Here is a 16,134-nt window from a genome sequence, read left to right on the forward strand (position 1 = left end):
TCAAAGTGAAATACGAGTTATACAGTAAAGACAGTTGTAGTATTGAGGATAGAAGAGGAAAGACTGAGGAAGAAGAAAGCTGGTTGTTACATTGATCGGTGAAGCGCTCTTCCAGGTTCCGTCCACTCGATCGAACAACTTTACTTGAGTATTTGTTCAACGGAGGAAAACGCGAATAAAGAGAGAACAATCACCGGTATTCGTATAATGAAATGAGAAAAGGATTCAACGAGTTTATCTTTCGATGATTCAACTATGGAATTTTCTTTGTATCATACTACACATAAAAGGTATCGACTTAATTATCAAATTGATCCTACTCACACAAAGAAGAAAAAAATAACGTTTAACACAAAAAATATGTTAAGGGTAATTTTTGGTACAATATAATTTCAAGATTGAAGTATGATACTATACCGCGAGAAAAATAAAGTTGGTAAAAGATTGTAAGAAAATTCAATTTATAAGAAAATCCAGGATAATAACGGTATATCACGTTACGATTAATCTTGTTTTTTCTCGTATAGAGGAAAAAGACAAGAAAATACTTTACGATGAACACATAAGGTTTGTGTTAGTAAAAGGTGAGTTTAATCAATTGTGCGCAAAAAAGTGAGTGTTGATTAACATAAAGTGTATTTTATTATATTATACCTTTTTCTCCTAATACTTTAAATCTTTTACGGATTTAAAGATGAAAGATGTGTTACTGCAGACTCACATTAATAATCTTGGGTTCGATTCAACGTCGACGATGTTGGGTTGGTAAAGGCGACAAATCCGCAATTTGTCAATGGGAAGGTAGGCAAAAGTAAGCTGTTATTTCTTGCCACCCAAGGAGTATAAGGCTTGAGATTACGGTGGATAGGTTTACTCAATTAATAACCAGATTAATTCTGATTCGATGTTTACTTTTGCTTATTCAGTCAATTGTTCATTATAAATTTTCATTTTTAATTGCACATATATAATTATGATAATTGTAACTTTGTTTTTGCAGTAAAAAAAGTCATTCTCGTTGTAAAATTAAATGGCCTATTTTTGTTTATTAAAAATTTCTAGAGCAGTAAAAAATAAGTAGAAAAGAATGTAAATATGTGATCCATACTAGAGACAAGGTATCAACTTTGATGAACGAAACAAACTTTTTTCATTAAATAGATACGAAGAGCAAAGAAACATTTTGGTTTATTTTGTCTTTTTTTTTTTCTGTATGATATGGTATATGAAACGATGAAACGAGTTAATAACGTGAATAGGTTTTCAATATGCTTCAACCCCTATTTTAACACTGTACACAAACTCTGTAGAATTCTTGGTCAACATCAATGTAATTCCCCGGATGATTTGCATCGGTATAGATAAAAAAAGCTCACTTTGAGGCAGCTATCACTTTTTTATAAATTCTTTATTTTTATCATCCATCCGATAGTTGATGCAACAAAATTACGTGATATTGGAGAGTTTTCACTCACCAATAAATTCCAGACAGAACCACGAAAGCAAAAGCATTTATAAATCTTGTTCCCTCTAGAGATCGCTGCTGCGATTTTTTGCAGCTGCGCATGATACGTATAATAATTCATCGATCGCAAAGTTAATGGTGATACATTATGACCTGACCATATGTGTTACACTACAGTACGAAATGATCGGCAATGTACGTATGTGTAGTACAGTCCAAATTTGTTACAAAAAAAAAAAAGATAGAAAAAATACGTGAAAAATTTTTACGAACCTCTCTTCTGTCGTATTTTTTATTATTCCGCAAGTTGTCACCGGATGGCTGATTTATGAACGAATTTATTTATATTTGAAAAATAAATAAATCTTTACCTGAAATTAAAATGAAAAAAAATTTCTCAGTTTTTCTCAAACTTTAAATTACTATGAAAAAAATTTTAAACTTTAGACTCTGAGTTTAATTAAAAGAGAACACAAAAATATATCTAATTAAAATTTAAATTAATGACTCTCTTTGTGACTAGTGATTATCATAAAAGTTTAATTGTGTTTATTATAGTACTGTTGAATATTCTTATTGTCTTCTTTAACATTGAAAAGTATATTAAAATTCAAGAAAAAACTAAACGCGATGTGAATTTACAGAGTTAAAGAAGAGTAATCAAGTAACTTTTTAAAGTCGAGAAAGTCCGATCGAGTGTTGGAAAACATGATTTTCATTCAAGGGGCAAACACGGTAAAAAAAATAGAAAAATAATGTAAGTGATGAAGAGTATAAGTAAATTCGTACAATGAAAAACATAAAAAGCATACATGAAACAAAAAGTTCTGAAAAAAAAGCGAATAAGCATGAACAATGTTTATATATACTGTAAATTAGATAAGCTTTTCCTAAAAATCGATTTGAAAGTCCCAAAAACAGAAAAAAAGTCAAATTGAAAAAATACGTACAAATAATATAGGTACATGAAGTAGGTACATATAGGTATGCGAAGTATTTATGATGAAAAGTGGAAGGAAATCTTAACAGCAGTCAATTCAAGCTAGTTGGATAATTTATTCTATCCAATCATACGTAATTTATTAAAGTTATTGAAAGTACCCTTGAATAACGCGTTAAGAAAAAACTTAACACACTTAACGAATGAAGAATAAGTTCTGTAAGCTTTTAAGCTTTGATAACAACGCATACTATACATAGTTTGCATTTTCACTGTTATCTTCACTTCAATTTAGTTTTTAATTTCAAGAAAAATGTCGAAAGAGTATTATACACAGAGTGCACAGCTCGGAAAATAGGGAGGGGGGGAGTCAAGAAAGAAAGACATTGGTTTTCTGAACTATTGCACACCTCACAATATAAAGCATTCAAAAACGGCTTATTTCAATAAATTATTAGATAATTATATGATATTTTAATTCCAATTTTTATCCTTTTTTAGTTCTAACAGCCAGTCCCCTATTTTTCTCGGGTGGCTCACTGGCAGAAACGGTGCTATCCTTGTTTCACTCATGATTATGAAGCTATTGCAGTTTTATTTCTTTCTTTTAAACAAATGAGAATTTCGGAAAAAAAAAAAAAAAAAAAAACGCTCTGCTATGGAAAAGATAAATTAAAAAATTTATTACCTATATAGCAGAACGTTTTTTTCAAAATCCTTATTTGTCTAGGTGAGAAATATAAAGATGCAATCGTAAGAACCAGCTGTTAACCTTTATCAGTTATGATTTCATTTACCTATAGTTCGTATTGAAGTGACAAGTTAAAGCAAATGTTATATTCATCTTAATGGATCAATAGATAAGTCATTTAGCTTAGTAAACAATGACATGACAGAATTGTTTACTCTATTGTCAACGATATATGTTCTATTAATATATTTAATAAATAAATACATTTTTTTTTAACTTTTAAAATAATTTTTTAGGTACTGAAAAACTTTTAGGTACAAGAATTTACCATGGAATCCCTCTATATTAGACCTCCCTCTATGCTTGATCGAATTTTCTCTTTATATTTGACGATCCTATCTTCCACAACGAATTTTTATCCGACCAATGAAAAAAAAACCTCAGTGGCGGGCACGTTTAAATGTTAGTGGCCGGAATATTTGAATTTACACCGTAAAAATTTAGTGAAGTGAAGGCAGAGCGGATAATTTTTAATTGATTTAATCCTTTTAGATTGAATTAATTAATTAATAATTCTTAATTCTTTTAAGATTGAAATTCACTCTAGATAGATTTCGTAATATTGCCAACAATGATAAACTGCAGAATGAATTACATATTTCTTTTATTAAATACAAATAAAAACATCCTTGTACTTGGTTCCAAAATATAAAAATTTCTATTCAGATATGTTAAGGTAGTACCTCCGCGACAGTCCAGACAAAAAATTTTGGTTCACTACCCATATTATACGCATCGACAGAGCTAAGGTTGTAGGTTAAGTTTTTTTAACATTATTGCAATCTTCGACTACTACATTCTCTACACACACACACACACACACACACAACGGTTTCAATGACTAGCGGCTATTTTTCGTACCCCCTCTCCTGAAAATAATCCTCTAAAAGTGAAATTTATTTTAATTAATCTTGAAAATTACGTGGTAAATAATTTTCATTTTTTTTTTAATTGTTTGAAATATCATATTCTTCAATCTACTAGTTTTTAGATAGAGTAGTAAAATTCCTTCGATGGAAAAAATTTAAAATATTATCATTTTCCCACGCTTCTCCCATGTTACATGAATAAAAAATGTCATTTTCAATTGCAATTATCTTAAATTGGGTGCGGGGAAAATCGTGTTCAAATTTTAACAGCATATGTATTATGCATTGAATGACTTATATTCAAAGTTTCGAGGATTTCTTAAAATATTGCTTTCATATCCGTACTACCTTAAAAATGAATATAATCTTCTTCTTTAGTTTAATGTAACGAATAAATTTTAATCTACTTTGTATAATCTAATATGAAAATGTTTATAATTTATCATTTTTTATACTCTTACGTTATATTTAAACAACAAGACTTAAGAATATAATATAATTTTCATGAAATTTTAGTTTTACGTTAATTGAGATCAATAAAAAATAGAATTAAGTACTTTATAGATTATAAATAGTCTCCAGTTTTTTATATAATCAAATAAACATCAATTATTTATGATATTTCTCACCAACTCTTGACTGGCTTTCAGTGCATCATCTCGATTCTCACCCTTTCTTTGATACCTTTTTATAAAATTATTTAACCCATCCATAGCTTCTATGAAAGTAGGACAATCACCTTCTACGACGGAATCATGGGTCGTTCAATTTTGGTCGTTATAAGAAATTTCGTCATCCAGTTTTGCCATCATTTCAGGATCAGCCTGATCCCGATCAGCAAGGATACCTTCATCTCATAGAGGTTGCTAGCCATTATCATCGGTATCATTCCGGAGTCAGCAGTCAACTTCTTCCGCAGAACACATTTTAAATTTTTGAATCCGTTTCATTAGTGTATAGAAGGGTTAATTTCCAATTATATTTATTAATTGTATTTCGGTTATTTAACTTGAACTCAACGGAATTAGTTTCTTCCAACAATCTTTGATGTAAACGTTAGTTACTTCATCCAACGCGAGAGCACATAAATTACAGTTGTCTAAAAGATTAAATGATTTTAAAAAATAATTTTCTTCAGTTTCTTTATAGCTTTCATCGAGCAAAATTTTTTCCATCAGGTCACTACGATAGCATCGTTTAAATTTTTCAATAATACTTTGATCCAGAGGCTGAATTAATGAAGTGACATTTGGAGGCAAAAACATCACAATACAAGATTAACACAATTTATTCAATTCCTTGGCCAGCGGATGACAAGCTGCATTATTCATGATTAAAATAATCTTGGAATCAGGATTATTTTCGAGGTCATGTTTTTTCTTAATTTCGGGCAAGAAAACATCAGAGTAGCAACTCCCCAATATGTCACGGGTCATCCAAGAATTTTCTTGATGAGTATAATGAACTGGTAAATTATTCACCCCTTCAAAGCAGCAACGTTGAGCAGATTTACCAATTGCAATCAAGGGAATTTTATGAGTACCTGACGCATTTGTACAAGCCATTACAGTTGTAAATGCAGTCGAAGCTTATTCCTGTCACTTCCCGTAAGTTGTTTATTTTTTCTTTAAAATTTTCACTGCCTTCGAGATTCGCAGACAACTTCAAAATCATGATTGTTAGTATTTTGGTATTTGATTTTCTCGCACCTGCGTGCTCAATGGCAGTGATATAAGAATGAAGAGAAAATACTTCTGCTACACGGAAAAAATTATAGGTACAATCGATAGATAAGCAATCAGCAAACTAGATAGATTATTCATTTTTTTTTTTTTTTTTACTAGAGGCAATGAGTTAGGTCAGTGAAGGTCACCGATAAAATCAATTGAATCAACCAAAAAATAATCTGTTGACTCTACTAATTGTTTTTTCCACTTACACGTCCATAATTAAATTTACTGAATAAATGTAGGTTGACTTCTAAATACATCGATCTAGTAACTTCAAGATTGATTTTATTTTCATATTCGAAATAACATTCAAGAAAATTTTCCTGATATAAAATTGAATTTTCCTAATTTCATCAAAATACTATCCTGTGATTTGAACGCTTTAATAATATTATAATATTCTACAAAGCATAAGCTTAGGTTACATTTATCCAATTACGACTGTATCTACAGATATTTATAAATAAACATCGGAGTATACACTGTAAAAAATCTGGAGTGAATCGGGAGTGAATTTCACTCCCATCACTCGGAGTTCCGGAGTGAAGTAATTAATCTCTCCGCGTAGGTAGTGAATCCGGAGTTTTTGTTTGCGAAGTGATTCCGGAGTGATTCCGGATTTCACTCCGAAAAACATCCGCGTTCGGAGTTTTTAAAAAAAATAAAATAAGGATGAATTTTCGTTCTACAAAAAAATCTCCAAGTTAATTTACTATAAATGATTTATTATAAATCAACAAATAATAATAATAATAATAATAATAATAATAATAATAATAATAATAATAATAATCTATATTATTAAAAGAATAAGTAAAATTTTGTGGCCAGTGTATTTATATGATGAAATGGGTTTTTATGGTTAAATTTGGTATCGTTGGAAAAGTCTTGACTTGGAGTTGTGCCTTTTCATGGTTTCATATTATTCTCACCAATAGCCAATTTATTATGATAAGTACTATTTAGACTGCAGTCGAAAATACTCTATCTCTCGATACATAATTAAGAAATGACCTTGCATCTCGTGAGCTATTAACATTTTTAAAGATATAAGCTCACCCCTACATTACACTCATCGAGACCTTTCATTTGAGTACCCACATCAATTTTTCATATATTTATATATATTATATATATGTATATTAGGGTGATTCAAAAAAAAAGAATATTTTTTTTTTCGTTTGGTACTCTGAAAAATAGGTTCCTAGACACCTCTAAGAAAGCCTCTCCAAGCATGAGTTCTTAATTGTAACGGGAAGGTCCTCCTTCTTACAGTTTTCCATTTTTTCTTATTATCAGATAGAAAAATTTATATCTCGCTTCCAACTACTTGAAAAAATATCTTGTTCCTTAGATTTTGTAGGAAATTGAATGCTCTACAAAAAGGTCTCTTACGATTTTTTCGTAAACCCAACCGTTTAAAAGATATTAACGGTTAAACTTTGATTATTTTTGGGAAAATTTTTTATTTCTTATGAATTTTATAACTCAATGAAAAAAATCATTATGAATGATGAAACTCATAGTTTTGTAGGAAATTTACTGCTCTATAAAAATGGTCTCTTATGATTTTTCGATCAAGTTGAGCGTTTACGAGATATTCATCGTCAAACATCAATGCATATCAATTTTTCTAGTTTTTGATCAATAATTCGAAAAATTTCAATTTATTCTGTGAGTTTCAAGGAAATTTAGACAAATTTGAGTTTTTATTATAAAAGCAACTCCTATAGATGTTTTCTGTTCAAAAATTCATTTGAAAGTTTTTATTCTAATAATATTTTTTTAATTTTATCTTTAATAATTTAAAATCTTAATCGCGTTGTCATTTATTATTATGAAATTTGTTCAATGCGTATTTTTAAATTGTTTTTCACAAAATATACATAAAATTTTCGTTCGAGGGGATTTTTGTTTTGAATTCCATTTCTTCTTCTGTTTGTCTTCTGAAACTAACGCCATCTATGTTTTTTACTCTCAACTATCTTCAGTATCTACCCATTTAATACCGTATTTTCAGTGTTCCTAAAACTGATCATCTTGAATACGTAATAAAATAATTCATTTTAAATAAGTCTTATAATCATCACATAAATTTATTTATCATCAATTTACCTACAATGAATAAAGAAATACGTTTTATCGGAATACCTCTACAAAGAATTTCGGAACGTAAGTTACCAAAAGTGAAAGAGGTTATGCGTGTGTTTTTCTACCAACTTAAAATTTTAAAGTATTCAATCAAACAAAGTGCTAAAAATTCAGTTGACCAAGTTATTGAACTGTGGAGAAAAAATCAGATTCCAACTAGTGGAGCTCCTAATGCAGTCAAAAATTTCTTCGCTATCACAGTCAATGGTTAAAATTACAAAAAAATTTCGATAAAAAGAATTCAGCGCAAAACCAAAAGGAAATGAAATTTCAGACTGATCTTGAACAATTATTCGACATTGTGAGCGAAAAATCCTTAAAAGTGCTTGATGATAATATTAGAAAGTTGTATTTGGATCAAAAATTCGGTACCCATAAAGAGATTCTTTCTAATAATGTACCTGTATCAAACTTAACCACAACTATGATGGGAATAGATGAGAGTAGTAAGTATCTGAGATATTTAATTATTATAAAGTCAGGTAGTAGTGTAACTTTTCATAGATGACTAGATGACATTTGACTAGACAATTTTTGGAGTCCTTTCTTAATTATTTGTCATCAAAATGAATAAATTCTATACATTTTCTTCGTTTAATTTATAAAACAGATCTTATTCCAGACTTAGATCAACCGTCTACCAGTCATGCGATTGTTCCAAGTGAAAAATCAGAGTCGTTCTCTACGTATACATTAAGTGGAGTTACAAATTTTGGATCTGATTCAGAGTATGAACCTCCAATTCCGACAAAACGAGCAAAACTTGATGTCTTAACTCCTGAAGTCATTTTTGGACTCGACCGAGCTAATGTCAGCAGTAGAAATGCGATGTTTATTATTGCTCCGGTTTTACTAGCAGTAGGTATTAAAATTGAAGATACAACGCTCAGTTATAGTTCAATTCAACGAGCTCGTATGCTTCAAAGAGAAGACATTGCTAAAGGACTTAATGACAACTTTAAGACACACGATAAATACGTTGTGCATTGGGACGGAAAAATGCTGAATGACCTTGTTGGATCAAAATCTGTGGAATGGCTACCAGTTATTTTAACTGCATTTGGTACCGAACAATTACTTGGGGTTCCAAAAATGAATTCTGGGACGGCAGACAATCAAACATCAGCCATTTTATCGACATTGAGTGAATGGGGTATTACTAATTATGTTAAGGCGATGTGTTTTGACACGACGGCAGTTAATACAGGTAACTTATCAATGATAATTTAATCTAAAAAATATTTAATTATTAACGTTCTAGTTTAATTTTTATTGCTTACTGAATTTCACTTTTGAAATTATTGAGAATTATTTACTCATTTGGATTTTAAATATAATCTACAATTTGTTGAAAATATTAAATTTAACGATAGTTATCTATTTTCTTTATACAGGAATTCATAACGGTACATGTAAGGCAATTGAAAAGACTTTGGGAAGAGAGTTAATATGGTTACCATGTCGTCACCACATTTTTGAGATCATATTGAGAAGTGCATTTGAAGTATATTGGCCTGTGTCATCTGGGCCAAACGTACCAATGTTCGGAAGATTTAAAAAATCATGGGATGAAATAAATAAAACTAATTATAAATCTGGAATTGAAGATACTGTTGTTGCTGATATCATTTTGGATAAAAAAATGAAATATCTAGTTTAATTGCACAATCCTTACAGGTATGATTTAACTGCGATTTTAAGAAAAAAATTTTCTTGTTTCTGACAAATTTTTAATTGTTTTTGATAGTTACTACAACCCCGAGATGACTATAAAGAATTGTTGGAATTGTCGTTGATTTTCCTTGGAGAAATGCCTCAAGAAGAAATTTTTTCAAACGTCCTGGTGCAATTCATCATGCTAGGTGGATGGCGAAGGCAATTTATAGTTTAAAAATGTTTCTATTCAGAAATGAATTTAAACTTTCTAATAAAGAATTGGACGGTCTTCGGCAAATTTGTATATTTATAGTTACACTGTATTTAAAAGCTTGGTTTTCATCAACTTCTGCAACAACTGCTGCTAATCATGACTTGCAGTTTTTGAAAAATTTATTCGAGTACAAAAATATCAATTCATTGATTTCTTCAGCAACTTGTGAAAAAATGATTTTGCATTTATGGTATTTAAGTGATGAACTTGCCATTTTATCATTATTTGACGATACCGTTTCATTGGAAGTAAAAAAATATTGTTGGAGCTGTTAATACTCGTAACGGTACAGATTCTAAAGCTAAAAAATTTATAATTGATAAAAACGATTTGAATTCATTAACGCAAAAAGTCTGAGTGACTTTGTTTCTAAAAAGTCTTTAAATCTCTTTAAAATCTTTGATTTACCATATGACTTCCTTGATAAAGATATTGAATCGTGGCCTACTAATGACAGTTACATTGAAAATAAAGAATACTTTAACCAATTGAAAGTTGTTAATGATTCAGCAGAACGAGCTGTTGCATTAGTTAGTGAGTATAATCAATGCTTGACAAAAATGAAGAGCAATTCCAATACTTATTGCAAATTATCAAAGAACATCGAAAAACTACCCAAACTGCAATAGAGGAAATTATTTACAGTAAAAGTGTACCGTTATGTTGAAAATATTGAAAATTATATGGCAGTTGATAATTAAATAAATAAATTCTTCGATAAAAAAGTGAAACACATATGAAACACACTAAATTGAATTATATATTTAAAAAAATGCACTAATTTTTTGTTTTAATGTAATCAAACATGTCCAAGACTAAAAACTAATTAAAAAAATAGTTCATAACATATTTCTATTCATAGAAACTCAAATTTGTCTAAATTTCCTTGAAACTCACAGAATAAATTGAAATTTTTCGAATTATTGATCAAAAACTAGAAAAATTGATATGCATTGATGTTTGACGATGAATATCTCGTAAACGCTCAACTTGATCGAAAAATCATAAGAGACCATTTTTATAGAGCAGTAAATTTCCTACAAAACTATGAGTTTCATCATTCATAATGATTTTTTTCATTGAGTTATAAAATTCATAAGAAATAAAAAATTTTCCCAAAAATAATCAAACTTTAACCGTTAATATCTTTTAAACGGTTGGGTTTACGAAAAAATCGTAAGAGACCTTTTTTGTAGAGCATTCAATTTCCTACAAAATCTAAGGAACAAGATATTTTTTCAAGTAGTTGGAAGCGAGATATAAATTTTTCTATCTGATAATAAGAAAAAATAGAAAACTGTAAGAAGGAGGACCTTCCCGTTACAATTAAGAACTCATGCTTGGAGAGGCTTTCTTAGAGGTGTCTAGGAACCTATTTTTCAGAGTACCAAAGGAAAAAAAAAATATTCTTTTTTTTTGAATCACCCTAATGTATATATGAAAAATATATCAAAAATGCATATGGGTACTCAAATGAAAGCTCTTAATGAGTGTAACATCAGGATGAGCTTATATCTTTGAAAATGTCAATAGTTAAGAAATGACATTGTATCTTGTCAACTAATAATGTTTTTAAAGATATAAGCTCATCCCGATGTTACACTCGACAAAACCTGTCATGTGAGTACTCACATCAATTTTTAATATATTTATATATATCATATATATGTATATATGAAAAATATATCAAAATGCATGTGGGTACTGAAATGAAAGCTCTTAATGAGTGTAACAGCGGGATGAGCGTATATCTTTAACAACGTCAATAGTTAAAAAAGTACAGTGCAATTCTAACAAAAATCATTATTTAATAAAGCAAAATTTTATCTAATTATAATTAATTTATGGAAAAAAAATATAAAAACATTATAATAATAATTAAAATTAAATATTATTAAAAATAATAAATTAAATTTTTAATAATTAAATATAAAAAGGGTTTATAAAAATATTTTCTTTACAAAAATTTATTTATTTCTAAATTCATTTATTTTGGGAGTGAATGCGGAGTGAATTTTATTATTAATAAAAATTAACTCCTCGGAGTAAAGATCACTCCCGCTGGGAGTGAATCAATTAAAAATCATTCACTCCGCGTTCACTCCGCGTTTACTCCGCGTTCACTCCGCAAATTTTTTACAGTGTACGGCACTTCATCATACACTGTAGCGGAGTTATATTTGCATATTGTCTGATGATGTCTGCATATTGACACATATGTTTTAAATATCATCCATCGACAGCCTCAATACGGATAAATTTGATTTCATACGCTACTCTTAAAAAGTATTTATTAATTTTATTATAATTACATTCATCAACTTTTATCATCATATACTCCGAACAATTTTTTTCTCACAACGAATATATTCTTTGAGTAGATAATTACTTTTTCCATCATTTAAAATAAATGTCTTCCTTAACAAATTGGAAAACCAAAAAACCGGCGACGTTAGCCGAGAAATAAAAGGCGCACGGCCTACAAAGCTCTCGAACTAACTCATCTGCCAAGCGTGGGTTCGAATCTCAATCTGGTCTTAGACACCAGCTTGACTGAGATTTGACCCTTGCCGCGTAGGTTAAGATTATCACAACCCAAAAAGACCCTAACGTACCACTCCCAACAGTTAAAATCGGCGATATGACCACAGCAGTTAAAACCGATTCTAAAGAAAAATTAATTAGGAAAAAAAAAAAAAAAGAAAACCAACGATTTATCCAAAAAAGTTGACCCTGTCATTTGACGGGTCTAATTTTCTACAAACACGTTGACTGTTGGCTATAACATTATTAATTACTTAAGTAGGTGATTCAGGTTATTACGGATCAATTTCTTTTTATGTTAATTTTATTTTCAATTCAGCGACGTTTCGCCATGGATCATGGCTTCTTCAGGCATCTATTGCATACAAATATAGTTACAATTAACAATATTTCTTTTCATAATACATTTTACAAAATTATTAAATAACATGAATTTAGACAACCTTTATAAATTATTTCAATATTCTTACTTAGAAGTTTCCAAAAGAAAAAAAATTTTTAAAAAAACCTTTTTCAAAATTCTTAAAAAATTTTTCAAAAATAAGAAAACAACTCAAAAATGTTGTAAAAAATTAAAATTTGGAGCGCTCTTTACTTGAAATTAGTTGAGAGTTGCTGAGATGGCCTCTAGGGTCAACCGTTTTATTCATTTTTTTAGTGATGATTTGTAATTTTCGGCACTCACTTATAGTGACAATCTTCTAAATTAAAATACATGAGAGTCTTGAAGTTAGTCAAAGGTCGAAACTCGCAAAAAACGGGCCACGATTCATTATTGGTTAAAGTTTAGGCGCACGCGTAGCGCGCTATTCAAATTTCTAATGTTACTAATTTTCAATCGAATTTCGCTGATGTAAAAGAGTAAGATATAGAAAGAATTTTAATGGTTTAACAAAAAATGAGTAAATAAATTTATTAAATAATGTTTTCAGAATGAAGGTTGGTCTCGCAGATGAGACAAGTATTCTTCAAACTCATTAGCATTGTAACAGTAACTGTGAAACTAATTAACGGTTAAGTGAGCTTACGAGAAATGTGAGAATGTTTGAAATGAGTGAAGTGGTACAATTATAAGAGTAAAATTCTCGCTTATACGGCTTTTGACGGCAGTCCTTCAACGTCAGCTGCTGTTATGACAATTGTTCTTTTAACGTAATAAGAGTCAGGTTGAGTTTATAACCCATCAAGCAAAGCTTTCAACAATCACATTAAAGAGAAATAGATCAAAGTGTTCTCAAAAGGATTTTTTTCGACTTAAAATTGATTTATTTTTGTTTGTTATTATATGGCTCAAACTCAACAAAAATAATGAGATATTTACATCAGTAATGACTTGAGTATAAAAATAAATAAACAAACGAAGAAAATACAAGTTTCCAAGCTACTTGTAACAATCTCATTTGAATGTAAGGCTAAAAAGCAAAACAGAAATGATTGCAAGACGTGCAAGTGCCTTCCCTCGCTGTACAGCTAAGCCCAGTGGAACAACAACGACAACGACTGCATACAGCGATAGAAAAGCTTGCAAGAAAACGAGGATGTTTTAAAAATAAAGGCATTGGGGTGAAAAAAGAAGAAAGTAAAAAATAATAATAAAAGAATATATTCACGAAGAGAGACCAGAGTAAGAAAGAAAATCCGTTAGTATTACCTTAACACACAGAGTAGTAGTGAGCGAGACTGTAGAAACCCGATTGCGGGGTTTCTCGTCGAGTAATTATACGTGAAGCTTCGACTACCACGATGTAGAAAACCACGTTCTCTTTAGTACTAGAGCTAGCTCTTACTACTTTAGCTCACTACTATTACCGCAGCTCTCTCTCTCACTTATTTCTCAACTGTCGTCTTTCACTCACCCATTTTATTGCAGACTCATATACACAGACAAGTGCATCTTAGCCCCCTCATTCTCTTTCTTCCCTACTACGTGAAACGAATAGAGGTGGTATAAGATTCAAGGGTGTCAGCCGTAAGAAAAAAAATAGGGTAGGTCGAGAGATATCTTTATTCATCACTTGGTTCCGGCCGTCTACCAGACGACGAATTTGCATTCGAAACATACCTCTAGAGGGCAAACACGCAGCTTTTCCGAGGTGATTTGTTATAGTACCGTCTTTTGTCTGTACTTTTATAATTTTACTACTATTTTATTTCACGGATCGCTTGATTATTATGTAAATACTAACAATAACTTATGTTTTGCATAATTAAAACAAAAAAAGGTGGGTAAATTCAAAAGTGCACACCTTTAAGTGAAATTTATTGAAAAGTTAATTTACCACTCATTAGAATCTCACTCATTAGAAAATTCAACTTTTTTTTTTTTTTTTTTATTTAAGCGCTATTTACAAGTAGAGTTCTATTATTGATGTACTACTACAACTTATTTAAAATAATGTGAACCAGAAATCTTAAAAAATACTTATTAATTCATATTAACAAGTCCTTAGTATATAAAACTAAATCAATTGGCTTGACCGATCGAAACGCGCTATGCATCATCCCACAGGGTTCCTCTAAACTTAATCGGAAAATGATAATTGGTTTGCTCGAACGATTATTTTTCGGTAGACTCAACCGAAAAAATCAGTAACCTCCACCGAAAATATCGGTAACCTCTACCGAAAAAAATCGGTTTGCTCAGAAAAAAAAGGTGGTGACACAATAGCTGTATTATTTAGCTTGAAAAGCTCAAGACTTCACAATTATAAATTTTTTGAGCTTGTACAAAGCTATAACTTCCCAGGATGGACGGTCAACCGTTTTTCAGATTTTATTTTTTTATTAGAACAATTGTCTTTAATAAATGACCGAAAGCGGTATTTTAATTGTGAATTGCTTTGAAACACTTAATTGATGCACAAAAATTACTACATTATTAAAATTGAAAAGCTTAATTTGATGACTGAAAATGAATAACCTTTATGGGAGGGTAGGGCACGACGACTCGCCTGGGGCACAACAGTTTTTCTCAAAAATTAGATAAAATTTTTTTTTTCATTTTCCGTCATGACCTCTATGATGTTTTTATGATATTTTGGATTAGCATGTGATATGTGGGGCATAATGAACCACTAAAAAAAAAATTGTAACGAAAACCTTATTTTTTTTTCCAATTGTGAAAAATTAAAAAAATTAATTTTTTTAGGCCTTTTCAGGTCAATGTTATTTATCTGAAGTAAAATTAATTCGGAAAAAAATTTAATTGAACAGAAAAACTTACCAAAAAATTGAATTTTAAAGCGTGTCGAAAATTGAAAACAGTTTTTTGAAATTGAAACAGTAATTATATTATTAGTTATTAATCACGGTATCCTCCGCACCAGGCAGAAACAAATCTCAATGTCTCATTTAAGTTTCTTTAATTAAAGATGTCTTACTCTACGCAATTTATATTTCTAATTTTGATTTGATAAAAATACAAAAACAAAAAAGGCCTGGTTCAAGATATTACGTATTTTAAAAGCTCAATCTGAAGACTCAATATCTGATTTTAATTAATGTAATGTAACCAATTAATTTCTGAATACCATATCTATATTTTTTCTTGTACGTAGATTAGAACCTTTACGTACAATAAAAGAAAAAAAAATTTTTTTTCGATTTTCGGCAAAATTTTGACTGATTTCTTCGAAATAGACGAAAAATAAACAAATCTGATGGTTCTAAACCACAAAAAGAAATAATCGACTGTAGTGGGCCGTTGTGCCACACCCCCCTCTACTATTTTAATTTATAAATTGTATAGATTAAC

At 30.0% G+C, this 16,134-nt stretch overlaps 2 protein-coding genes across 2 annotated transcripts in view; one reads left to right on the forward strand and one right to left on the reverse strand.

Moving 5' to 3' along the window:
• Nucleotides 1–16,134, reverse strand: part of Alpha-man-ia (alpha-Mannosidase class I a) — a 316,108-nt gene that overhangs the window by 269,538 nt on the left and 30,436 nt on the right. The window lies entirely within an intron of this gene.
• Nucleotides 7,630–9,566, forward strand: LOC141531445 (uncharacterized). The gene is made up of 3 exons (XM_074249281.1): nt 7,630–8,352; nt 8,517–9,113; nt 9,301–9,566. The coding sequence occupies exons 1-3, from the start codon at nt 8,169–8,171 to the stop codon at nt 9,564–9,566; spliced, it is 1,047 nt and encodes a 348-aa protein (XP_074105382.1). The 5' UTR covers nt 7,630–8,168.

The sequence above is a fragment of the Cotesia typhae genome, unplaced genomic scaffold, assembly GCF_013202065.1.
Source record: "Cotesia typhae breed Kobodo isofemale line unplaced genomic scaffold, CoteBio_Ctyphae contig_5, whole genome shotgun sequence".
NCBI classification, from domain to species: domain Eukaryota; kingdom Metazoa; phylum Arthropoda; class Insecta; order Hymenoptera; family Braconidae; genus Cotesia; species Cotesia typhae.